This window comes from Plasmodium cynomolgi, chromosome 13 (assembly GCF_000321355.1).
Source record: "Plasmodium cynomolgi strain B DNA, chromosome 13, whole genome shotgun sequence".
NCBI classification, from domain to species: domain Eukaryota; phylum Apicomplexa; class Aconoidasida; order Haemosporida; family Plasmodiidae; genus Plasmodium; species Plasmodium cynomolgi.
In genome coordinates this window covers 1,609,534-1,635,073 of record NC_020406.1, presented here as the reverse complement: position 1 = coordinate 1,635,073, position 25,540 = coordinate 1,609,534, and the positions used below count along the sequence as shown (strand labels likewise).

At 39.9% G+C, this 25,540-nt stretch overlaps 5 protein-coding genes across 5 annotated transcripts; 2 read left to right on the top strand and 3 right to left on the bottom strand.

Annotated features, from left to right (window-relative positions):
• Positions 1–2,041: 2,041 nt before the first annotated feature.
• On the top strand, positions 2,042–2,926 carry PCYB_134470 (hypothetical protein; the record flags this gene model as incomplete). The annotated part of the gene is made up of 1 exon (XM_004224472.1): positions 2,042–2,926. A coding segment is annotated over one exon (885 nt), but the record flags the coding sequence as incomplete, so codon positions are not given.
• Positions 2,927–4,693: 1,767 nt separating this feature from the next.
• PCYB_134460 (hypothetical protein) lies at positions 4,694–7,573 on the top strand (the record flags this gene model as incomplete). The annotated part of the gene is made up of 1 exon (XM_004224471.1): positions 4,694–7,573. One exon carries the CDS (start codon positions 4,694–4,696, stop codon positions 7,571–7,573), a length of 2,880 nt encoding a protein of 959 aa, XP_004224519.1.
• A 625-nt stretch (positions 7,574–8,198) lies between these two features.
• Positions 8,199–10,997, bottom strand: PCYB_134450 (hypothetical protein; the record flags this gene model as incomplete). Its single annotated transcript, XM_004224470.1, has 4 exons — positions 8,199–8,502; positions 8,622–9,467; positions 9,612–10,599; positions 10,859–10,997. The coding sequence occupies 4 exons, from the start codon at positions 10,995–10,997 to the stop codon at positions 8,199–8,201; spliced, it is 2,277 nt and encodes a 758-aa protein (XP_004224518.1).
• A 1,641-nt stretch (positions 10,998–12,638) lies between these two features.
• On the bottom strand, positions 12,639–13,424 carry PCYB_134440 (nuclear transport factor 2; the record flags this gene model as incomplete). Its single annotated transcript, XM_004224469.1, has 3 exons — positions 12,639–12,673; positions 12,854–13,116; positions 13,345–13,424. 3 exons carry the CDS (start codon positions 13,422–13,424, stop codon positions 12,639–12,641), a joined length of 378 nt encoding a protein of 125 aa, XP_004224517.1.
• Positions 13,425–15,951: 2,527 nt separating this feature from the next.
• On the bottom strand, positions 15,952–25,175 carry PCYB_134430 (hypothetical protein; the record flags this gene model as incomplete). The annotated part of the gene is made up of 6 exons (XM_004224468.1): positions 15,952–21,736; positions 21,939–23,674; positions 23,867–24,074; positions 24,173–24,335; positions 24,694–24,882; positions 25,067–25,175. The coding sequence occupies 6 exons, from the start codon at positions 25,173–25,175 to the stop codon at positions 15,952–15,954; spliced, it is 8,190 nt and encodes a 2,729-aa protein (XP_004224516.1).
• Positions 25,176–25,540: the final 365 nt, after the last annotated feature.

The window sequence follows — 25,540 nt, the reverse complement described above, 5'->3', positions numbered from 1 at the left end:
AAATAAAAGGCAAATTAGAACAAAGAGAGCAGTAGTTACCATGAGAAACGGCCTAGAACTAAACACACGAAGGAGTCTATCCCATTTTCGTATCATCAAAAATAATTACATTTCACGGTGTCTTTTCTTAATGCCATGTTGAAGAGCGAAATAGGGATGTCATAACGCACATGCACTTCGTATACATTTATGGGATGTACATACGACCACACTTTGGCGTACACAGGTGCATACATTTGCATGTATGCGTGTACGCAGCTGGGGGGGACAGGATTTTTTTTTTTCCTTCGGACACGCGGGAGGCCATACAGTTCGATGTGTTGCAAAATTTACGCTTGCGTTTTCGCATTTTTTGGTTAAAGTGCTTCAAGTGCACAGTTGTTTCATGGGGTGGCATTACTCTCATTATATAATTATGCGTATATATGTGTATATATGTGTATACGTATGTATATATGTGCATAAGTATGTATGTTTTTTGTTTTTTTTTCCGCCCCGATTTTATGCCCCCCATTATACCGCTACACTAATGAAAACGTTTCGCTCGAATCACTTTCACCTCAGCGCGCCCCCGCCCCCACGGGTAGTATTTTCCCGCGAAAGTTCCCTAATTTAAACATATTACTAGGCAAAAATAACATTTTTATTTTGTCTAATTATCGATGCAGTGCGAATACGTGTTACTCGTGCATACTCATGCGTGCTACCCGTGCATACACATGTGCATACATTTTTTCTAACCGAGTAAACAACCCAATACTCAATTGCTAGTTAGAAGGCACAATTACAAATAGCGAAAAACGACATTCATATTTTTTAACACTAAGAAAGTTGTAGCGGTGTGAAGAAACAGCACATGGCTGGTACACCTCAAAAGTCAAACACTGCAGTTGTTTAAAGCAACCGTTTTGTGATGTGCGCAAAGTTTTGTCCATAACACGGGTACACCTTTTGCTAACTTTCGCCGATTCAGGGTAGTTATTTTGCTTCTACGCAATTTGCCCCTTTTTGCATACCTCTATCACGTTTCATAGTTTATTTTTACTTTTGTTTTTAGCAATTAAAAAGTATTCCTCTTCTCAGTTTTTTTCTTTTTTTTACCGTCCACGTGTATTTGTGCCAACCCCTTTTCAATCACCGTAACGGAAAAAATGACACGCAGGATGATGATCTTACAAATAGAGTGACCCCTACTTGGCCTTCGACTAGGTAGAGAATCTCACCTCTGGTGGTCATTTTGCCCCCTCTGTTGCAACCAAGTTTGATTATACGTATGTGCATACATAAATACATACGGGTGCACCTATTTTTAACACCTTCGTTATTATCCCTCACGTTGGGGCTGCGTGACCTGTAACTACCCCCCCCACACTTCCCCGCATCGAAACAGCTCAAATGTGTTTATTGATCGCATGAACTAAAGTAGAGATCAAGAATGTACCCTTTTTTTCTCTGAAAAATATTATGCTTTAAGTTTAGGAAAGGTCTCGCCACCGCTCCTACAACTTGTCCCGCTCACACATTTTCTCGTTTAGACACTTGTCTGTTTACACGTACTTCCCTGCGTATCTATTGACAACACTGAGAAAGGTTTTTTTTTTTTTTTTTTTTTTTTATAACCCCTTTGCTGTGATGCAACCGTCGTAATAACACCTCCATTTCTGTTTTAAGCATATTTTTAATTTAAAACTTTTAACAATTAACACCTCCCTGTGATTTGTACCTGTCAAGTGCGCATATATCCTCGCGCGCTGCTCACTCGGTATGTTTCCCACTTGGATGTTCGCGACCAGGTCGAAACATTGCCTCGCTGAGGAATAACAACACCTGCACTCGTGCACGTGCACACCGAGATAGATATGTAGATATATGTACACGTATATACATATATATATGTACACATACACATATATGTACACACACGCATGCATGCGCAGCTCCACATGCCCACGTGACCGCCATGAGAAACCCAATCCATGCACTCCTATTTTGTGCACTGCCTTTTATCCAAAGAGTAGCCAGCTGGTCAGATGAACCGCATATGCTCATAGCGTACATTGCATACGAGAATTTAAACGACAATGAAAAGGCAACCATAGATCGAATCTTTGCACAAAGCCATGATAAAGATTTTGATAATATCATAAGTGCAGCAACATGGCCAGACCACATAAAAACATCAGACCCCAGGAGATTCCGTCAACCAATCCCATTTGAAAGAAGCGAAATTTTAGATATTTTTAACGACTGGCATTATGTAAAAACACCTTATAATCCCACGAATATGTATTTACCTCCCAAGCATTTATATGGCCATAAGGGGAAGCATAACGCAGCAGGAATTTCAAAACACATTTACAGGACTTTGGTGAACGTTAAGAAGAAACCCAAGCATGGTTCGTACTATTCCTACAATTTCTACTTAAAGTACTTCATCCATTTATTTGCTGATATTCACCAACCATTACATACACTTAATTTTTATAATGAAAATTTACTTAATGGAGACAAGGGAGGAAATGACATTACTGTAACTTATGGAGGTCTCACTGGTAATATACATTACTTATGCGATAGTATCTTTAACTCGAGAAGGAAAAGGTGGCCCACTGTAGACGTACAAAAACTTAAGAAGGATGCTATCAATTTGATGAATTTTTTCCCTCCTCGCGCACTTAGGAACGAGCTCAGAATCCCCAGAGATAAAATTGCATACATAGACACCATTGTGAACCAGGCCTACGAGTTAGCTCTCGAATACGTTTATAATAAATTACCCATGCAGCATTTATCTAAAGAAAAAATGTTTCCCGTTAATAGAACGTTTGTGACGCAACTAAAGCATATTCTCTACCGGCAGATGGTCTTGGCTGGGTACAGGTTGGCTGAATATTTAAAGGACATCCTCGATAATGTTCCGGACGATTTGTAGGTCTTGCGTATAGGGGGAGGGAGGGGGTAACACACCTTAGCCGTGGTCAACTTTTCATTACCAACTGGGACGCCCCCAAATCGGCTTTTACCTTTTGGCTGCAACTCCTACGTGCAATGTACGCCTTTCCGTCCAAGCTTTCTTTCCTCATAAATGGGTTTTTCCCCTATGTCGCTGTCAAAGGGAGATGTTTAAGTCCGCGTTTTTAAGTCCGCGTTTTTAAGTCCGCGTTTTTAAGTCCGCGATTTTAAGTTTGCGTTTTCAAGTTTGCGTTTTTAAGTGCACATTTTTAAGTGCACATTTTTATGATCACATTTTCAAGTGCACACTGTGAATGATTTCTTTTGTGCGCATTTTCAGGGGGACCACCCCCTCCAGGGGTCTCCCCCCAATCCTAAATTCACCAGTTCGAACAGGAGGACGTCCCGACTGTTTACACTTCCGCTTTATTTTTTCGTGCATACCTAGACAACCCTCTCAATTTTGATGAATTCTCAAAATAATGTGGCTCCTCTGTTGGTTATAAAAGTTGTGCAAATTGAAAGAGGAGCCAAAAAATGCACAGTTCCAATGCATAGCTACAATGCATAGGTACAATGGAGAGTTTGAAGGCAGAGTTTCAATGTACAGTTTCAATGTACAGTTTCAAGGCACAGTTTCAAGGCGAGTGGGGGGAAGGGGCGTGACCACCTTGCGCCCATATGCAGGGCGCTGGAAAAGGTGCGTTTCCTGTCACACGAGCTGCCAATATGCAGGCTCCTCTTCAGTTATGCTCTCTTTCCATGGCACAAATTATTTGGGGGAAGAGCAAAAACAGACGGGGGAATTTCCCCCCATTAGAGGTCTTCATCGCTAGGGGGTGAGCTGGGAAAAAAAATAAATAAAAGCTAACACGCAAAGGAGTACCAACCATGAAATGCGAACTCGAATTACATCATCGAATTGGTTACACGCGTTATTGATGCGAAACGTTTTTTTTTCCCCCTTTATGTAACTTTTTTCACCCCCCACCCTAAATAATCAATCTTCTTCATTATGGGGAAAAAAAAAAAAAAAACAGGCAAAAATTTACTGCTAACAAATTTTACATTCCCAGCGTAGGGAAAAAATAAAGCACTTGCCCTCTATGTGCAAAAAAAAAAAAATGCGCAAATTGAAAAGGATATGTGTTTGAGGATAACTCTCCATTTTGTGACTCCCTGCCGTGTGAAGCCTTTTATATAACACACAGTAGATGCGCTAAACATTTCTGGAGAATAGATAAAGTAACGTATGAAAAAGGGGAAGAAATTCGCCAATTTGCACCACCTTTTTCTCTCAGTTCATTATACGTGATAGAGAAGAAATCAAATCGGCGCGCCGTGGGGGGAGGAGTGGCAAAGGTAAAAAAGGGCCACGAAGGTGCGTACATATAAAGTACACATGCACATGTAAGTCGCACCTTACGCGTACTTTGTGCCCACCAAGCTGGAGGCCTTTCAGTGTGAAGCTCCTCACACCTATGGAGAAAGCTCACTTGAGGGAAGCGTTAAAAGAAACCGCTAACGAAAAAGCCGTCAAAGCCGGCAGTTCTGCAGAGCAACGCATGCTGCAACATATGAATGATTGAGTGGTAAGTACAAAGCCAACTTAAACAGAGCTATACGCTAATCCGCCCCTTTGCAAAAGTGCACTCAAGCACCATTTTGGCCGCACCTTCAGCACACACAATACTCTGCGTTCCAGTCCATCCCCCCCAACCCTTCTTGTCATACATCCAAAATGAACGTACTCACCCAAATCGACGACTGCTTCACAAATTATATAAAAATTCATGGCGCGCAGAAAGTGGACTCCTACTGGGATGAAGGGATTGTGGTGAACAAGTACATCGAATTGGGAAATGGGCACGAAAAAAAGGGAAAAGTCCCAAGTGATACAAAGGAGCATGGTGAAGAGGTCGATCAGGAGGATGCCCCGTCTGCGCAAAAATCAAACTGTGGCAGCGAGGGGTGTTCCAATTTGAGTAAATCAATTTTGACAAAGGAAAAACTCTTCACTTGCAACGACGTGGTTGAAGGGTGCGTGTGCCTAAACTCGCTCGAGAATATAGCGGACCTTAAGGACACCACCCTAGTCAGATGGACATGTATGGTGCAGCAGATAATTTCTCCCGAAAGTTACGTAGGAATTTACAAGTTAAGAAATAAAAAAAACGGAGAAATAATTTTGAAGAGCTCAAAATATAGGGATTACATCGATACGGATGACAACTGGGAGATAATAGAGGACAATGAAAAAAAGAACGTTGGAGAATATTACGATCTAAATTATGAGCAATACTGTAAGATGGGGGATGATGAAAGGGGAACCAAGAAGGAGGCACACCATACGGGCGGACAGAACCTTACCGATGAAGCTAATCCTCAGCTGAGCAATAAATCAACCCCCGCCGCAGCAGGAACGAGCACCAACCAGATAGACAAAAAAACATGCCCCAAAAATTACGATCAGAAAAAAAAAGAAGATCACACTGTGCTGAATAACCATAGTGATGACATACCTTTTTGCGAAAGTGATAACAATTTTAAAAAGTATTGGAAAAGATATTTATTTCTCTGCACCAATGTCCCGGGAAATAAAAGCACTTGGTGCAAACAACTGTGTGACTATTCTTCGTACTACAGCAATTGCGAGAATTTTTTAAAAAACGAACCCGTGAAAGGTGACAATGTTTGCGCGGGGAAGTATACAGCCCATTCGAGTTGCTCCACTGAAAAGGAGGGCAATGCTAAAGGTGGCGGCTTCTCCACGGATGATGTGCGTCTCTCGCGAGAAACGATCTGCAGTAGTGAGTTTGGGCCCGAGGAGTGGAACACAACGGGTCACACAGCGGTTCACACAACGGGTCACACAACGGGTCACACAGCGGATCACACAACTGGTCTGTCAAAGGACACCACCGTTAGTGGTGCACCCCCAAACGGAGCACCAAAGAGACCCCGCCGTGACCCAGAAAAGAAGAGCAAAGTCAGGTGTATCATAAAAATATACGACGATAATAGCCAATACAACGGAAAAAACGAAAACGACTTCCTAAAACTGAATGACGTAATTGAAGTCATCGGAATATATCGCAAGCATCAAATAAAAGACTTTGAAGATTGTGAAAAAAATTTGAACTTTTATTTTTATTATGATCAAAATTTTTTAAAATATCCTTGCATTCATGCTTTTCAGTACATCAAGGTCAAGCGGTTTAATCCGCTAAGTAGCTGCATATTATTCAAAAATGAATTGTGTGACATTTTGCAGAGTGGTCCTTTCAGCACCGTCGGTGAGCTGAGGAAACACCTCCTCATGTTCATATCGAACAGCTTTTCCCACGATTTGCTGGTTGCTCATTATTTCTTCTTTTACTTGTGTGGCAGTTACATTGAGGAGAGCAAACTCAAGCTGGGGAAGGTCAGCCTAAACGTTTTTAACATATCGACAGACGGGGAAAAGTGTGCTTCCCACACGGGGACCACCATTACGGCGAACCAGCAAATCAGTAAGGAGGAGGAAGAAGTCTCACCAAGGGAACCGCTTCAAAAGGGGGAAAACACTTCAAAGATTATGGATGAACATAAAGAGGTGCAAAATAAATCATACCCGAGTCATGCCACCCAAATGAACAACATGATTAAAAATTTAGTTCCACTGTATAGGTATATTCCCCTCTGTTTAAAAAAATTAAGCAGCCAATATTTAGTATCCGTAATGAATCACCACAATGGAGAATTAAAAAAGGGGAAACTCCAATTAGCAAATAATACCTACTTGGTTTTTGACGAATGTGTGTTAGACGAAGGGAAGCTTAACAGCGTTAGTACTAAAAATTTCCTCTGTATAGAAAGGCTAATTACGTCGCAAGAAATTCCATTCATCTTTAACACAGACATTACCTTCGAAACGCAAAATAACGTTTTAATTTTGTCCAGGAAAAAGTCCATGTTTGTAAATTATGTGGATATCCCCATCCCTGTGTGTCACCAAAGGGGGAAGGGCCGCGGGGGCGTAGGTCAAAGTGGTGTCAGCTCGGCGGGCAAAGTGGAGCAATCGGGGTGGAGCAAAATGGGCGAGGGGCAGAAAGTAGGAAAAACAGGAGAGAAGAGCGAAGAGAAGGGCGAAGAGAAATGCGAAGAGAAGGACGAAGAGAAGGGCGAAGAGAAATGCGAAGAGAAGGACGAAGAGAAGGGCGAAGGAACCACCGAAAATGGAGCACATGGAGACGCGAAAAACCCTTACAAGGAAAACGAACCTGAGAAGAACTCCCCCTTCGCTTTCTCCGCCGAATTCATTAACACCTGCGAAAATTACCACCCCAAGGAGGATGAACTAATGCAATTTAGAAGGTACATAAATTATATACTGTCAAAAAGCCACTCTGCAAAAATCCATTCGGATGTAACGACCTACATCACGGATTCTTTTGTGTCTCTGCGACAAACCAGCAAAGATGTGAACCAGTTCGTTTTAAACTCATGGATTTGCATGTCTCGAATTTGGGCCTTTTCGGAGGGGTGCAACGAAATAAGTAGGGGGGACTGGGATTATATCATGAAACTTGAGGGTGAAAGGCGCCTGCGGCTCAGCCACTTAGACGCGCTTTACATTTGATCGTGTTATCTGTCATTATTCTGATGCATCCGCGGTGTCACTTTTGTCGTCACGTATGCGATGTGTGGTATGTTCCATTCCGTTTTGTTACTACGTATTTATTTTATTTTATTATTTTTGTTTATTTTTATTTTTTTTTTTTTCCCTAATTGCAAGCCGGTTTAGCCGTACCACTGCAAGGAAACTTAACCCATGGCACATTTTCACCGTTTAGTTTTCCTCTTAAGCAAAATTTTTAAGGACAAAATGGGTGTGCTTCACACAAAGGGGGCACTCACGGAGGAGAAGCAACACATGCCGGCGTAAACGTGATAATTCTCAGTGCACCTTCCCATTTGCGATTAAAGTGGCAGTTCTTTACGTAGCTATTTGATCGAACGGATGACTCCCCTCCTTTTCACCCTTTCTTTACTGCACATACCTTGTACGGCAGAGTATGGATCATTTTAACTTATCAATTTATTTTCAGCTTAAAAGAAATTATCACGCATGGCGTATGTATAGGTATGCAAGTAGGTGCCCCCTTTATACATGGGTCCATCTACAAATGCACGCGCATCAGAGGGGGGAACTCCACTCCCTCTTTATGTTTTTGCAGTTGAACCATTTACAAAATGGCGGGTTACTACTCTAGAATGACAAAAAATAAGTTACTCAAAAACGAAATATTGATAAATTTGTCCCTCACTAAACCTTTTAAATGCTTGATATCTGTCGTGTCCCCTACTAACAAATCTGTGATGAGGAAAAAATTCAACGGCGAAATTTCGCCACCATTAAAATTGTGCACGTCGTCGTTATTTTGGGGACTCTGGAAATGCGGGTGCATAGGCATATTCATATTTGAATTGTAAAAATCGAAAAAGGGAGGGGAAAAAATTTTTTCGGGTAGTTTATTCTCTGTAGCTCCAAAATAATTCTTTAAAAACCTGAGGGGAAAAAATAAAAGTAGAGTAGTATAATGACTACCTGTGAACAGGTCTCCTACTACGAACATAAAAACACACTTAATAGAGACACACTAACGAGTGAAGGTAGTTATTTTTACCACAAGGTGGGGATTGTGCAACTCTCTAAAAGGAATTCCTTAGTTATAGTTTCATACTTATTCTTGTCTTCACTCATGCTTAAGCTAAAAATAAATGGGTACTTCAGCATCATGGACGTTGCCATTTTTTGCTTTATCTTGTGTATACATGTCAGATTGCAATTTTTTAGTTTTTCCAAAAACTGAGTGTCTATTTTTATCTTGGATAATTCCTTCTCGATTTTTTTTTGTCGCATATTGAAAGGGGGACTATTTTCCGAGGGGTTCGTCCCACTCGTATTACCCTCTCCTGACCATGCGTTATTCACTTTTTGGTTGGCATTTTCTCCCACTGTTTCCTTCCCATCCGTCTCTTTAGTTCCTCCCGATTGTTCGTTCCCACCACACTTCGTTCGATCAAAATATTCCTTCCTTTCCACTTTGAGGAAGCCTCCCCCTTCATTGGAGCTTTCCGTTTCGCTGGACCTTATCGAATACTCACTGGAAGTGCCTTCCGAATTGGCATAAATATTCACGTACTTCTTCATCAGTTGGTACATTTCGTTCTTTTTCCTTTCTTCCATCTCGTAGCATATATCTTCATCGCATCTGTCCGAGTTAAAGTTCACTTCATTTTGGCAGCTGTTACTAAACTTGGATGGCTCTTCGGCTAAGCTTTCCTCCTTAAAGTCATTCGATTTATTCGCGTTTTTTATGTATTCCTTCAGGTCACTTTCGCTACTGCCTTTGCTTTCATTTCTGGTTATGTCGGCGTTATTCAGGGAGTGCGTTTTTGGGTGGTATAAATCGTCATGGGGCTCGCCCATCCACTGCGAATTGTAGCAGCTGTTGGTGATGGCGGACAGGCTGGAGAGGTGCGAGGAGTGTGAAGAGGCGGACGCGTTGGAGAGGTTGGAATGGGCCCGCCCGTTTGACCAATTCGAAGAGTTGGAGGGGGGCAGTCCGCCTTTACCACTTCCTTCGCTCCCCTCGTTTTCCCCGCTTGACAACCCGGAAGAACTAGTCGCTCGAGAGATGGACGACTCATCCGACCTCTCAGAACCTCTGGAACAACTAGACTCCCGCGAACTGCTGTCACCTTCTACTTCTTCACCATCATCCGAAGGGGTGCCACTCCGAAATGATTTCAAATTTGGATTATCCCGACCTACTTTTGAATTCCCTCCCTCGCTTCTTTTTCCCTCCTCATTTTGTACCCCGTCGAAGAGAAGCTGATAACTGCTCTCCTCGCAAAATGGCTCATCAGGACCAAAATAATAACTTAAAAATATAAACTTAGACAAGTTAAAATTTCTGTGTTTCTCGATAAAACCCTTGGAACACATGAAAAAAGGAACCTTGTTATATTTGTACTTAATAAGGTCTGCAATTTTTTGTAAATGACCTTTTAAGAAATCAAAAGGAAGGCAAACTAAATCGATCATCATTTCATCACCACTAATTACATATGTTTTGAGAAGGCTCACGTTTTTTTTTTCCTCTTCCATGGCTACCACATCTATCCATTCCCCAGAAGAGTTAAGAAATTTATTACTATAAAAGTCCCCTTCGAATAAAAAATTTTTACTTTTATATGTGCCTTTGCCATTCATGTCGTTGTTGACCCAGTTCCCTTCATAACTTGACTCATTGTCTCTCCATTCGAAGTGGCCCCATCCATTTCTTTCATTATTCTCATAATACCCATAATAGACATTCCTATTAAGATATAAATTAAATCCCAATCCACATTTTTTGTTATTTTTCCAGTTACCAATGAACTTATTCACAATTACTTCCTGCCCAAAGGTGTTTCTTCTTAACGTTATTAAAATTCCATAGCCATCTTTTATATATTTGCTGCATTTATTTTTTTTCTTTTTGTCTGATTTTTCTCTGCTCGATGTGAACTCTTTCGTTTCGATTTTTTTAATATCTTCACCTTTTTTGCACACCAAATCATAGTCGTTTTCTTTGCTTCCGTGTGGCTCGTTTTCCTCTACAGTGGTTGGAAGGGGGGGGGTATAAATGGGCGCAAAAAGGGCGACTGACTACATGTGTGTTAGTGCTTTGGGACACAACAAGCTCCCCTTCTTAGCCGCTTCATCCACACACCAAGTGGGCTATTACTATATATTTTTTTTTTTTTTTTTTATGCCGGCGAAGTGACTATCTTAGAACACATCAAAAGGAACACTCATTTTTATTCAAAACAGAAATTGTCAACGTTGTTCATATGACGACTACAAAATGCCTACTTTTAAATTGTCCAATGTAGATGTAATTACAGGACTTAAAGCATTTGACATTCTTATAATTAAATATATTTAAAAATTCTTCTCTTTCATTGACTACAAAATTGAGGGAGGGGATTTCCTGCCCACTTTTCTGGCACATTTGCTTAAAACGCGCAGGAGAGTATTTCCCACAGGGGGGACAATGTGTGCAAAAAAAAAAAAAAAAAATATTTGGAAAAAATTTCCCTCAATGAGGTCTACCCTTTTGGGAAATAAAAATGGCCAACTTGGTTTATAACATGAGTGGCACATTAAGGGACATGTTTTGCGAAAAAGGGAAATGTTTCTTTTGTCCTCGTTTTTTTGTCTTCATTTTTTTGTCATCCTTTTTTTGTCCTCGTTTTTTTGTCATCCTTTTTTTGTCATCATTTTTCTGTCATCCTTTTTTTGTCATCATTTTTTTGTCACCCTTTTTTTCTCACCATTTTTTTCTCCCATTCGGTCAATTAGCCCCAGTTCAAATGCGATGCCGGAAATATAGCAGAACCGGTACGTTGGTACCGTTAGACATGGGCCCCCCCACACCGCAGCTATCTTTTGTCTAAAAAGGAAAAAAAAATATCCCCTCATGCATAGCGCATACATGCGCGTATTTTATAAACGCTTCTTTGAGCTTGTTTACAATTTAAAAAATGGAGTAGCGAAAAGGCCAGATTCCACGTAAGTAAAAACAATTGCGTTTCCACTAAAATGTAAATGTGGAAAGTGAGAAGCGAATTATTTATTTTTTTAATTTTTTTATTTTATTTATTTATTTTTTTTTTTTAACCTGTTCATTATATCTGCCATTTCTGCACAAAATTAAACACACAGAATTGGTGGATTCCATGAGGAGAAAGCAAAACCACAGTGACTCTCTCTACATGTACGTGTAAATAAACGCTCGTGTGTACACTGTTGAGGATGCTTAGCGGATGACGCATGTCACTGTGACTGAGAAAAGATTTCAAAAAAAAAAAAAGTACGTTACAGTTATGCTTACAAATATAAGTACATTTTTGGCTTTCCGATGCAGCACTTTTAGAGATCCCCTTTTCCGATTAACTGGTTTCTATAACCCACCACGTGACAACAAAATACATGCGAAATTGTCATACCTTTTTTACATGCCTTAATAAAATTCACAAAAAAACGTTGTTGTTGTTCGTCCCATGGCTAAATGGGCGCATCCCCAAGGGATTATCTGCCCCTCTGTAGTGACAATCCTTCACGTGATACCCCATTTGTTATTCCTAATTCGCTACGCGGAGTAACATATGTGTAAACCGCGGGAGACATAAGCATAGGCATATACATATGTGACCTACCCATTTCAGCACCTCGAAATAAAATGGGTGCTATTTATAAAATAAAAAGTTGTGTGTACGTTTATATGTTCATATGTTTACATGTTCGTGTGCGTGTTTTTTTTTTTTTTCCTTTTATTGTTTGTAAGACCTGTATCCTTTTCTTAAACAATAAATGTGGAAAGCGCAACGGTGGTGCAAAAAAATAATGGTAAAATGCACAGGTGAATGAGTGGTTATTAAAATGAACAACTCGTATTTAATTATTAAATTTGTTTCTTCCAAAAAAAAAAAAAGGGAAACGAAGGATAAGGCAAAAAGGAGACGATATATAAACGAAAGCGCGCAAAAATGACTTCGCAAAGTTTTCCTTTATCTCAAATTCACGAAGTTTTATTTTACTTCAACTTCGCCGTGGCACTGGCTCTCCTCCGTTATTCCGTCTGCGCTGCCGATTAACCTATGCAAAATCTGAATAAATCGTTAAAAACTGCGAGAGAAAGGCGGGAATAGGCAAATGCGTTGTAAAGAATTAGTGTGCAAAAAAATTTGCAAAATTGTAACGTTGCGACACATGATGTGTTGTTACGACGCATATAGTAGCTCTGTTGGAGATGCATCCTATCATCACACAAATGTTCACGGCGTGATGGTGAAAAAAAAAATTTACTGAAATATCCCCCACTGGGCAAGGGAAAAAGGTGGAAGCTCCTAACAAATTTGATTGGCTTGTTCTCCTCAATGATGATGTCACCACATACTAAAATTAAGATCCCGTTATTGGGCGTCGGTTGAATATCTAGACTTAGACATTTGTGGACAACGGTGGGTGGCAGTTTATTCAGTCGCTCGATTATCTGACTTGTCCCTCTGCACTGGTCATTTTCGAAGCTCATCATGCTGATGTCTTTGTAAAGTGCAGCCAGTTCGTTCCTGCGGGGGGGGAGAGGCGGAAAAGAGGGCATGCGTATAAGCGTAGGTGAACGCATACATGTGCACATGCGTGTATATGTATGCATATATATGTGGATAAATGGGAGGATTTGCGCGGAGCTATCTCTGCACAGTTTCTTCATCTTTTTTATCCTTTTTATAATTTTTTTTTTCTCTCCCCCTTTCCCATCTGCGTGGTGCCTTCATCGCTCAGTTCGATGTGCTAACCTTCCCGTGTTGAATAACTGAAAGTAGTGGTTCACGAACTCTTTCCCTATCTCTTCGAACTGAGGATTTAGCATATCCATTTTTTACAAGAAGGGGGGGAAAATGATTAAAAAAAAAAAAAAAAAAAAAGTTCTTAAACGTGTTGGGATATGGTATTAAAAATAGCCCAGTGGAGAAAAGTTAAAAAAACTGATTTTCTGATTTAAATGATGTTAAAAGTTTCATTAAGTTCGTGGGACAATACAAACGTATGTATACAATACTGTGATACAGGAACGTTATTTCCTTTCGATACAGAAATAAGAAAGCTTGGATGTTTGGCATTAATTGTTTGGTATCAAACAGGTGGAGTAATGTACTCGATGTTTGTTTCTTCTGCCAGTTTCGAAGTGTTCTTCGTTACAAGTTTTTTATTTAAAAGGAGAAGTTTGAAATGGCGATAAAAAAAAAAAAAAAAAAAAAAAAAAAAAAAAAAAAAAACACACAATGAACGTGAGTGCATACTTATCATATTCGATACATTGCCTTCAACACTATGCATTTAATTTTTTAATGCAAGCTCCACATAGAATTAAAGTGTTAAGCGGAGGCTCTCAAAATGGAAAGGTGTAGAGATGATTGCTTTGAAGCGTTTTTTTTTTTCTTCCAAAGCTAATACGTATATAATGTGATGCAGTGTAATGTAATAATGAATAAATAATATTTCCGTACGTCCGTGGGTGCTTCTCCCGCATGTGCGTGCGCAGGGGTTCACGGGAATGGCCATAGGGTATCTCATTATTCTGACGTATGCGTAAGTGCGCAAAACTAAGCATGTCATTTTGTGCGACCAGTTTGTCGTGCCAGTTTGTCGTACCAGTTTGTCGTGCCAGTTTGTCGTACCAGTTTGTCGTGCCAGTTTGTCGTACCAGTTTGTTATACCATTTTGTCGTACCAGTTTGTCGTACCATTTTGTGCGCTTTTACCTTTTCGCCCACCCCCTTGCGTAGCGTTAAGGAGAGCACCCCCCTAACCGTGCGTAAAGGACCGGTGGACCTTTTTCAACTGCGCTGCTTAGGCTTTTTTTTTAACAGACCCATTCAAATAACAAGCGTGTATAATTTGACACAATTGTAGATTCGTTTTTTAAGTTTTATGTTGGCCTATATTTACTGGATGAGGGCATCGGTAGGGTAAAATGTGTCGTCACGTTCGCTCAGTGCTAAAAGGAAAAATGATTATTTGCCTCGTACGGAAAGAAAAAATATATTCAAATGGAAGGGAAAAAATTGCAGTTTCGACAATATTTAAACCAACATAAACCCATCTAAACTAAAATAAGGGCTACTCTGAATAGAAATGTACGATCCTCCCCTTGTTTTTTTTTTTTTTTTTTTCCCCCTTTGGCAAATGTGCCAGTTTAACCTGCCGCAAGAGAACCGCTGTGGAGTGTAAGGCGGAAAAAACGTGCACATGTACGTTCACCCTACTGTGCCATTTCCGCAAAAATGTGTTTTTCTCTCTACCTCATTTTGGAATTCCCCTTTGAAAATATATTCGTGGGGTTACGTGTTTTTTTCCCCCCCCCAGCAATTACACACTCATATAAAAGGGTAATGGTGGAGTGTTCCCCGATGTGCACCTGCCACATTGTTTACATAGGAATGCAGTTCCTTGTATTATTACAATTTTATAGTGGTTAAAAAATAAACACATTTAGAGAAAGTCTGCTTGAGTGTTTATCCCTACCATCCCCGTTTGGCAGAAATAGCTAAATGTCCTGTCCTTTAAAGCGCTTCATCTTACACATGGCTTGCATTTTCTCCGTATTGGAGAAGAACGATTGATACGTTGAAAAGGAGGCATGTGATGACTTTGACTTATCCCAAAAGTGTCCCACAAACGAAACCACTTAAGAAAGTTTTCTGCGTACTCCTTTATCATTACCCGCACGATGTGGTAATAAAGCGCCATGTGGCATCCCTCATTTGAGTTATTCTCCAACGTAGCATTTATTTCTTTTATCGGGTGATTCGCCCAAACTGAGTGACTCCGTATAGTGTATTTACAAAATGTAGCCATAAGTAAAGACTCAAAGGGGTCATTGTTAGCATTCTCACGTCACGTGTTCGTTCCGTTCAAACGGATAAAGTGGGCACTCGTGTTGCCACGCTCCAAAGGAAAGAAAATAACTATTTTCTTTATATTCCAAAAAGCAGTGCTAACCGAACGCCCCATCCTAGCAGATTGCTACATAAAGGGCCCGACCGGCTGTGCTTTAAATGTTCTCGCCAAAGCGGAACAAATTTGCACTTTTAAATGTGGAACAAAAGGGAAAAAAAAAATAAAAAAAAAGCAAGCAAACAAACAGACATACGTACAAACAGACATACGTACAAACAGACATGCGTACAAACATGCAAAACGGAGCGGAAAAGAAATCAGTCAAAATGGGGAAACAAAACAACGGAATGTCACACTGGGAATCAAATGTACACACAAAAAAAAAGGCGAACCAAACTGCTTCTCCAGAGCTAAAAAACGCTCCTCCCATTTAAGAGGCATTTGTCGCAGTTTTTCCCCACAAAACCCCCTTCCATCGCGCACTACTTTTACATGCCAATCTGCTCAGTTCTTGTTCAGCGCGAAGAGAAAGTAGGACGGAACGTACAAAAGGGTGTCTTCCCTTTTGCGGCTTTTAGACCGCTTTCCCCCCCAACGAAAACCTTTCTCACATATGTTATAAATGTTAAAAACGTCCACATAGTTCATATTCGTGTAATGCATATTCGTGTCAGTCATGTGCAGGTACACGTTGTTCTGGACGAGTTGAGAAATGCCTTCTATTTTAAAATTATTTTTTTGCAACTTCTTCAAAATTTTTATTTGAAAGTGGGAAATTTTTTTATAAAATTGTTTTTTCAATTTTTCGTACTCCCGTTCGTCAAAGGAGTCACTATGGCTGAAAAAGTTCGGCATGTTTGTCATACCGTCTGCGGGGTGCTCCGCGTGCCCGTGGGTTTTCTCTCCGTTCGCTTTGCAAACGAAAGGAATGTCCCCACCATGGTCCTCGCAGCGTGCGTCGCAGCGTGCGTCGCATTTCGTATCACCCGTCTGGTCTCCTGCAACTCCCCTCCATGTGGCAGCACAGCCATTCCTGGGGTCGCCACGATGATCCAAAGTACAGTAAGGAAAAACGAGGCTATACAGATGAGCGTTATCCTCTCGCATTTTGCTAGTCGACACTTCTCTGTACAGATAAGACGAATTGCTATTCACTTTATTGCTATCAAAATAGCGAGACATTATTTCTCTATTTAAATTTCCATTACGTAGTGCAATTTCGCTCTTCAAAGGATTTGAAAAAGTGTTCAGTGTTGAAAAATCATCCTCATATTGTACACTTTGCAGATAAAAATCGTCACACTGTTGGGCACCTTCTCTTTTCTTTTCCTCCAAATTTTGTAAATAACATTCCTTCTGATAGTAGCTTAAAAAAGTAAGCAGATTTTGTGTGGAGAAAATATTTACAAATGAGCACTTACGCAAAGACGCCTGATGGACATTAAAATATTTCATATAAATATAGTAGTTATTATAGTATCTTATTATTAAATTAAAAAGTTGGTGAAAAAAATAAACTTTGAAGGGATGCCTTTTGCTTAGGGTGAATACAGAAAAGGAGCCTTTTTTCCTCTGTGCAATTTTAAAGACAATTTTTTTTAAGAGCATAGATTGGAAGGTAATAAAAATGTACTTTTTAATATTACTTAGGAATCTCTTTTTATAATATTCTGAGTGTATAATAGTTGGTCTGTATCCCTTGGTCAAATATAGAACACTTTTGCTGAAATTTTCCACCGATTTATCCCACGTGTATGGTCTTAAATAATCAATAATTTTAAAAATTATTACAAAATTTGCCACGTCTATGTGTATAAGCAAGGAGTAGTCCATGATATCCTGTCCTGACAAAAAATCAGTATCTTCTCTTAACGAATCCATCAGATCTATGTAATCACAGTACTCCAAATTTATCACCTTCGATTTTATGAAGTCCTTAAAATTGTCATCAAATAGGACAGTATAGTTTTTTAAGCAACTGTAATTATCTATTGCGAAGTTGTTATATTTTTCCATCGAATTTAGGCTCTCCATATTTTTACTATCTGACACTTCTTCGTGTAAGAAGCTGTAAGTTCCTTCCCGTGCGGGGGTACTACATTGAGGGGTGTATACCACTTCTCCCCCTAATTTGTGTTTGCTCAAATTATCTCTATTCAAAATGTACTCCTTTTTTCTGGCCAAAAAATGCAGTGACGCCTTCGTGCTGCACAAATATTTGGTTCTGATCCTTTTGGTGCCTTTCCGCCTACGTCTATTTTTCCTCTTTCGTAGCTTCGTCATTTTACTATTCAAAGATAGGAACATCCTCGTATGATGTACTATGTCATTTATAAAGACGCGCCAATTTTTGTGATCACCTTTTTTCTCCCCACCGATTTGTGAGGAATTTTTATTCAGTCTACTCTTCATATGGAGCTTCTTAACCGGTTCAACCAGACGTTTCCGCAACAATCCACATAGCATTTTTTGCCTAACTTTTGTATACACCTTCCTCACCCTTTCTTCGTTACTTTGGCCGCTTAATCCGTTTCGCGTTCTACGTTTCTTATTCCCTGCTCCCTCTTTGCCGCCCCGGGTTATGAGATCGTGCCTTCTTTCACCTTCTGTGTTGGATACGGAAACTTCCATACCATTTTGAAGACCTTCCATGTGGTCTGCACCATCCTGTTTGGAATTGTTTTCTCCTTTTCGAGCCCCCTCCGCTGTGTGTGTCTTTTCCGCGGAGAGGGTCTGCAAGTACTCCGTTTTGTTATAAAACGTATTCGTCCGCTCGTTCGTTCGCCCATTGGTTAGTTTATTCATCCGCCCGTTGGTTAGTTTAATCACCCGCCCGTTCGTTAGTTTATTCATCCGCCCGTTGGTTAGTTTATTCACCCGCCCGTCCGTCAGCTCCCCCCCCCGAGAGGGAGACACCGCTGCGCCCTTAAAATTAATCTTCTTTTCCCTGCGAATGTATCTGGTAAAATGACCCAAATTTTCCGATATGCCGGAGGAATTATCGTCCGACATGTCCTTTTCCTCCGCCGTTTTGCCGGAGTTGTACGAGAAGGCATCATTTCGTTCGAAAAGGGAGGAACTCTTCTTATTCTGCTTGATCAGTTTTTGTAAATTTTTTTTTTTCCTTGCCCCCTTAATATCAAAAATTAAAATTTTCGAGTTCCTATTTTCGATTTTTACATTTTCCAAAATGATATACGCTTTAACAGTTTTTCTGCTACTCTTTTTAATTTCTATTTGGTACAGTCCAAACATGAAGCATAAGAGCGATTTTTTTCCTTGAAAAAATATGTCCGAAAAATGTTGAAAAAATTCTTTATATCTCGTAATGAAAGATTTAAATGCGTATTTATTTATCTCCTTGATGATGTACTTATCATCGTACGTTTTTTCGAAATGTCTTTTTTTTTTATTAAAGTTGATGCAGTTGCTCTTTATGAGTGATCTTAAAAACGTTGTTTCTCTTTTGCACAGAAATTTCCTCAAGTAATAAAACTGTAGCGGAAAATATATATACACGGAAATATTTTCATTTATCGGAATAATGACAACTTCATCATTTTTGCAATTCAAAAATTGGTTCATCATGCCATTTGTTAGGTTCCGGTTGGTCATCCTTCTTATGTTTTTCTTTAAATATTTTTTTATCTCCTCATGCTGTGTAACAACAGAATGTTTGCCTCTTTGCGATTTTTTCTTTCCACAAAACGGTCTCTTCTGTGTGACCCTTTCTTTGTTCCCATTTGTTTTGAACTCCTTCCGCAGCAGCAGCGCTATTTCATTCTTCGCTTCGTCAATTTGTTTTTCCAGCGCGTGTTGTTTCTTCTCCTCCTCCCGTAGCGCTTCCCTCTCCTTGTCGTAAATTTCGGCCAACTTCAACTTGTACTCATCCGATATGAGCGCGTGGAAGATCGAATTCGACGTGTCACTCGGATTTAACAAAAAGACCGCACTTGTTTTCTGTTCCTTTTCTGTACCCCCCCTTTTCTTTCTGCTGCTTTTATCACCCCTTACCGAGTCCACTATTTTAGATATGTGCAAATAGAATAGCTTCTTATTCGAATGCTCGTATTCTTCCTTGTTCATGTCGTCTAAATATTTTTTCTTCCTATAATTCTCGATGTTATAAATATAGTAGGATTCATTTGTGTATAATTTTTGTACGTCATACTCCCGCACGAAGTAGAAGTAGTTGCTTAGCTCCGACTTATCTTCATTCAAACTTTGGGGATTTTCCAAATTGGACGCTTCGCTCTTCTTTCTTCTCCTCCTGTTCATGTCGTTTACCAGGGCATACTTCTTTTTGGATCTCCTCCACCTTCTCATGAGCTGTACTTTTCCCTGTCCGTGTTGGGGACTCCGCTTGGCAGTACGATGGCTGGTGGGTGGCAAAGACAGGGGCTTCATCGAGCAAGTTTGTTCGCTGTTCTCCGCGTCTCGCTTCGTATCCTTAGAACTCTTCTTCCCTTGCCGCCGCACACGCACACCGCCCCAGGTACCCCTCGCGACGTAACGCAAATATTGCAGCTTCCTATTATTGGCCAACTTTGTCATCCTTTCGATATCCCCCTTTATTCTTAAGTTAATTTTTTCTAATTTCATAATGTACAAGGAGAAAAACATTTCAATATCTAACGAGAATTCCTTCTCCATCAAATGCACAATGGCGTAGGTGTAAAAACGCCTGAACACTCTAATTAGTTGTTTTTTGTTATGCTCTATTTTGTTTTTAAACTTTCTAAATATGAGGAACTGTTTTATTAAATTTTCTTTTATTCTGGTGATATCTTTTAATATGTACGCGCGGTTGTTGGTAGTCTGTTTCGAGTCGCAGTTGACGATCCTTTCTGCTTCTCTCGAGTATACTTGTTTTCCGTTGAACGTTTCCTCCTTCTTTGTGATGTGCGTGACATTCCCATTTGGGTCATGCGATGAACGCATGGTGTGTGCAGGGCCATCCGCGCCTCCTTCTTGTGTACCCTCCATCTTACCCCCACACATCAGCTGAGTCATCACATTATTCAAGAGATAGTCTTTTTGCTTGATAAGCGATTCGTTATCTCCATCTCCGTTTGGGCTTGGTTCCTCAATTTTGTTCTCATCTAATGGTTCACCCTGCTCGTCCTCCCTACCGCTTTCCATCTCTCCCTTTATAATCAAAAAATTATCCTCTATGAAGTATGCCGTGTTATTCACACAGTACACAATTTCGTTCACTTTAATAAGCATATTTTTGCTGACCAAACCGATGAGAAAATTCACAGCGATATAAAAGTTAAAAAAAATCCTCTTAATTATGAATAAGACATTGAAAAATCCTAGCGCGCAAAAATTGGCAATTTTTATGTGCTTACATTTTTTACACTTATTTGTAAAGTACAGAGGAGAAGCCGGGTTTTTAAAATTCTCCTTCTTCTTCTTTGAGGAGGGCTTCCCATAAAGGTGCCTATTTTTAGATCTATAGTATTGTATTACGCAGTTGTAGATTAAATACTTTAGTGAGCAATACATGGGAAGCATCGAGCTTGTAAAAAAGGGGAAATTTTCGATAATATTGTAGAGGTTAAAATTTGTGTACACTTGTTCTTTTGTCTTTTTTTTTCCTGCTTCAAATTTACACTTATTCTTTCTCGTTACGCATTTGCAAGGGTAGTAGTAGAAGACGCTACTGCGAATGACGTTTTGCATGTTCTTCTTGATGTAGCTTTTGACTCTGCGTTCCGTGTTGGAGATTCCCTCACAGTTGTTGTGCCCTCTCCTGTGTGAACAGCAGCGCGCACTGCTACCATCGCTGCTTGTACTTGGCGAACGCACACTTTTGGCAGCACTTTTGGCAGCACTTTTGGCAGCACTTTTGCTAGCCCCTTTGGCAGCACTTTTGCCAGCCCTTTTGACCGCCCCTTTGACAGCCCTTTTGCTGGCCTTTTTTGGGCCACTTCTGTGCTGCTTGACACTTTTGTAAATGTCGTTATCGTGCAGGTGGAAACAAACTTTCAAATCTTTGTAACTCAACTCGTAGGTGTTGTTTTTCCCATTGTGGTTGCATTGAATGTTCACGTAACTGTCTGAGTGTACAATGCTTAGAAGAAATTCGCTGAGAGAAAAGTTGGTTTTTAGCACTCTCTCCTGGAGCAAGTCACACTTGTTGCAGATGATGTTCATGCTTACATCGTCCTCTTCGCGATTGCTACTTTCCTTCTTAAATATGATCAGGACTCTCTTTAAGAATATTTGGATGCATATTTGGTGGTGGCCGAGTTGGTTCCCGCAGGCGTCGAAGGGGCAATTCCTGTGGGTGGGCAAGAGGCATGAGTAGATGTTGCACAAGTGTATGAGCGTTGCACAAGTGTATGCGTGTGCGCGCCGGGAGGCCAAGAAACCCATGCTGTGCATTTCGAAGAGCGCCCCGGACGCAGCAACTCGTCTCCTTTGTTTCTCTCCCTAACTCCCCCTCCCTCTCTTTCTCTCCTTCCTTCTCCATGGGCACTTACAAACTGTAGGCCAGCTCGTGGATGACGCAAACGAACTGCCGCAACGACACGTCGCATATATACTTGTGGTTAAAGAAAAAGTTGTAGAAGAGTCTCTTCACGCTGTGGTTCTGGTTGTCAAACAGGTACATGTTCACACAGTTGTACAAGTTATTAATGAACATATAATTGGGGCAGATAAAATAAATTATCATTTCTATATTCTTGGCTGCTTCCAAGTGGTAGCAATAGAAAAGGATATTCTGGGCAATAATTTCCTCAGCCTTTTCATTCACCTTTCTCTTCATCACAATTTCGTCGTTAAAAAATATAGGATGAGACAATAAATTTGAGTCGTTCAAAAAGTCTTCCTCATTTGTGATTAAGTTTTTCCAATTGCAGTACAAATAGGAGCTGTTAATAATTTTTAAATAATAATACATATAGTTATAATTGCTTTCCCAATTCTTCATGAAATTATTAAAAAAAAAATAGTTCACAACGTCAATTATTTTGTTCTTTTCTGTGTTCAAAAAGCAATGTTCATAATTGTTGCATATTTGGTCCTTAATAATTTTATTTGTCTTTATCAACATGTGCAAATTTTTCATCCGTTCTCTTGTCAATGGATTATTAGCATTTACTAAGTGGAACAAATTCGACATGAAATTTATTGGTGTCTTTTTTATCTTGCTCTTTGTATCATTGTAGAAAAAAAAAATGGAAGAGGATAAGATGGACTGATTTAGTTTCTTGTAAAAATTGTCGCAAATCGCATTTGTGTGTATACTTCCAGCTGGCACACTCTGTAGCATTCTTCCCATGTAGTTATTCAAATATAGCTGTTTATATACGTGGAAGGTCAAGAACAGACAAAACTTTAGCAACTTTTTAACCTTCTTAATTATAATTACATTTTTTATATGATCGATTAGTACCTCTTTCTTGTTTCCACGTCTTTCCCTATCCACTATACTTATTTTTTTTTCTTTATGTTGGAAAAAATAATCAACTATATAATCATCACTCTTGTTTTTGTAATACACATGAAGGAAGTTCTCTAGTATATTTTGTTTCTTCGTTTCTTTCTTAAGCAGTGTGTAGAAGAGGTCTTCCCCCATCGGCTTTATTCCATCCTTCGGCACACATCTCTCAGTTGCCTTGTCCAAGTTGGAAAAGTTGACTCTATTAACTGTGGACTTGCTATTCGTGGGTGTATATCCCACTTGCGGTTCGGTCCCATCCCGTATTTCCTTCCTCCCAAATATGCATATGGTCAAAAAATTGCCGCTACAACAGAGAAAAATATTCTTCACGTTTTTTCTATACCTTGCAATTTTGAAATAATTTGCCTTCACTACATAACTGTTAGTGTCAAAGTTTACAAAATCGTCATAACTTAAAACCTTCGTACGCAGCATGTTGGACAAGCGGCATAAATTTTTCTTTTTAATGCTAGTAAAAAAATATATCTTCTTACTCATTAATAACTTCTTCGTGTAAAAGTCTATTTCCCCGTGAATTAAAATGATGTTCAAATTTCGATTGCTCAATTTTTTCAAAATGAAATATGTGTAATTATATTTATTGTTATAACACTGTTCCAGTACTTCGTAGTTGTTTTTTTTTTCTGCGTCCAGGAGCAATATTTTCGGGTTCTTTATCTCCACATCGTCGAAGTATATAGAACAGTTGCTGAACACCAGACCGTTGATGTAGAAGCTGTTTGAGAGGCTCTTATAGGGGAAGTACTTTACCTGCACCGGAGGGGGGGGGAGAAAAGGGATGCCCTGTGGTGTAAGTGTGTGCGGGGAGATCTCCATAGATACAGCCACTTTTAAGCAGGCATACGCATGGGGTTGGAAGTGGTGGTGCATTCTAACTGTACAGAGACAAGCAAATCCACGGAAGGAAATCTTTTTAAACGAGATTTCCCTAACGCACCTTACCTTCACATTTGTCAAAATGTCGTAACCATAACTGTGGTAATACTTGGAAATCTCATTCAACATGTTGACGATGGGAACGCGCAAGTCATTCTTAATCCGGTAGTAGCGCAGCTGATTGGTTATTACTTTGTAAAAATACCGATTAAGGTGGATGTTGGTCTTTAGAGAAAAATTGATACTATCGTGGTAGACATTTTTGTTAATGTCTCTTTCGAAAAAGGTAAAAAAAGGATTAAATTTTTCGTCCAGAATTTTTTTTTTTTTTTCCTTGCAGAATAATTCACAGGTATGACAGGTGGGATATACATTCCGCTGTTTTCTCTTTTTTTAAAATATTTTTCCTTAACTTTTTCGAATATTTTTTTTTTCTTTCTTTCATCCTTAATATTATCGTTGTATGTTTTGTAAATCTTTTCGCTCCTTTTAATTATCTTCGCGTAAAAATTGTTGTTCACTATGAGGCTGTAATCTGAAAGGACAAAGTAGGGGGGGAAGGGATAAGAAAAGTTACAAATTGTGGCCAAATTGAGCAGCTTTTCAATGTGCACTTTGTGTAATATGCCAGTTCTGAGTAAAATAAAAAGGGAGGTGTAATTCGTTAAGTGGGAGGGCTCGAAAAGATTGGCATTACTACTAAGCTGTGTTAAACGCGAGTATTAACTGGTTCACTGCGGGAGGAGCCTCCACTTGGCGCCATTCGCTCCATTCTCGCCAACTTTGCAAGAACAGTTACAGTGTAACGTACGAACTCGTTTACTTTTTCAAAGTGTGCATTTTTATTAACTGCGAAGGTGCTTAATTGCTAAATTATTTCCCCCCTTCATTACCTTCTTGTCTTATTCCATTTTTAATCAAATTCGTGGTCAGTTCGTTGGGTTCGCTGATAGGCACGCTTGAGTCCTTCTTCTTCGATCTTCTCCTTTTCACTTCTGCCTGCGTTTTTTTCGGGTAAAAATGTTCCCCATCGTTTACGCACAGGCTGCTGAAGCGGTTAGACAGGTTGCTATTTCGGATTTCTTGGGGTGCAGTGGAGGGGGGGGAAAAGGAAAAGGCAAAGCAGTTAGCACGGTTGTACAGATGCACTACTGCACAGATGCTCTACTGCACAGATGCTCTACTGCACAGGCGCACTACTGCACAATGCGCCGTTCCCTTTCTCGCGCTCCATTTTTCCCTCATCTCCTGTGGCACTAGACTCACCGTTGAACAGGGGGTAGTTCAGGATCCACTCGAAAAACCTCTGCGACGTGTTTCTCTGCTTTGAGCTGTTCCGAAAGCTGAAGTACCTATCGGATAAACTTTCTTCCATGCTGACTTGGCGCCTTTCAAAATATTCATCAGAGGGCTCAGTGGGGATTTACCTATGTCCCATTCTGTGCATTTTGTTTAGTAGCTCGGGTCCTCCCCCTTCCCCTTTCTGCACAGCAGGGCAGTTTTGTATTTTTCTTTATTCCTTTTTTATTTTTTTACTTTTTTACCTTAATACTTTATTATTATATTATTTTCTTCTTCATATCTCCTCAGTTGTACCCTTTGCAATTTTGCAATCTTCCCCTTTCACCAGATCATTGACAAAAAAACGGAATAGCCACACACAACTCGGCTGCTTAACCATGTGTGAGAGTGTCATTGGGGCCTATACGGGAGATTATAAAAAAAAAAAAAAAAAAAAAG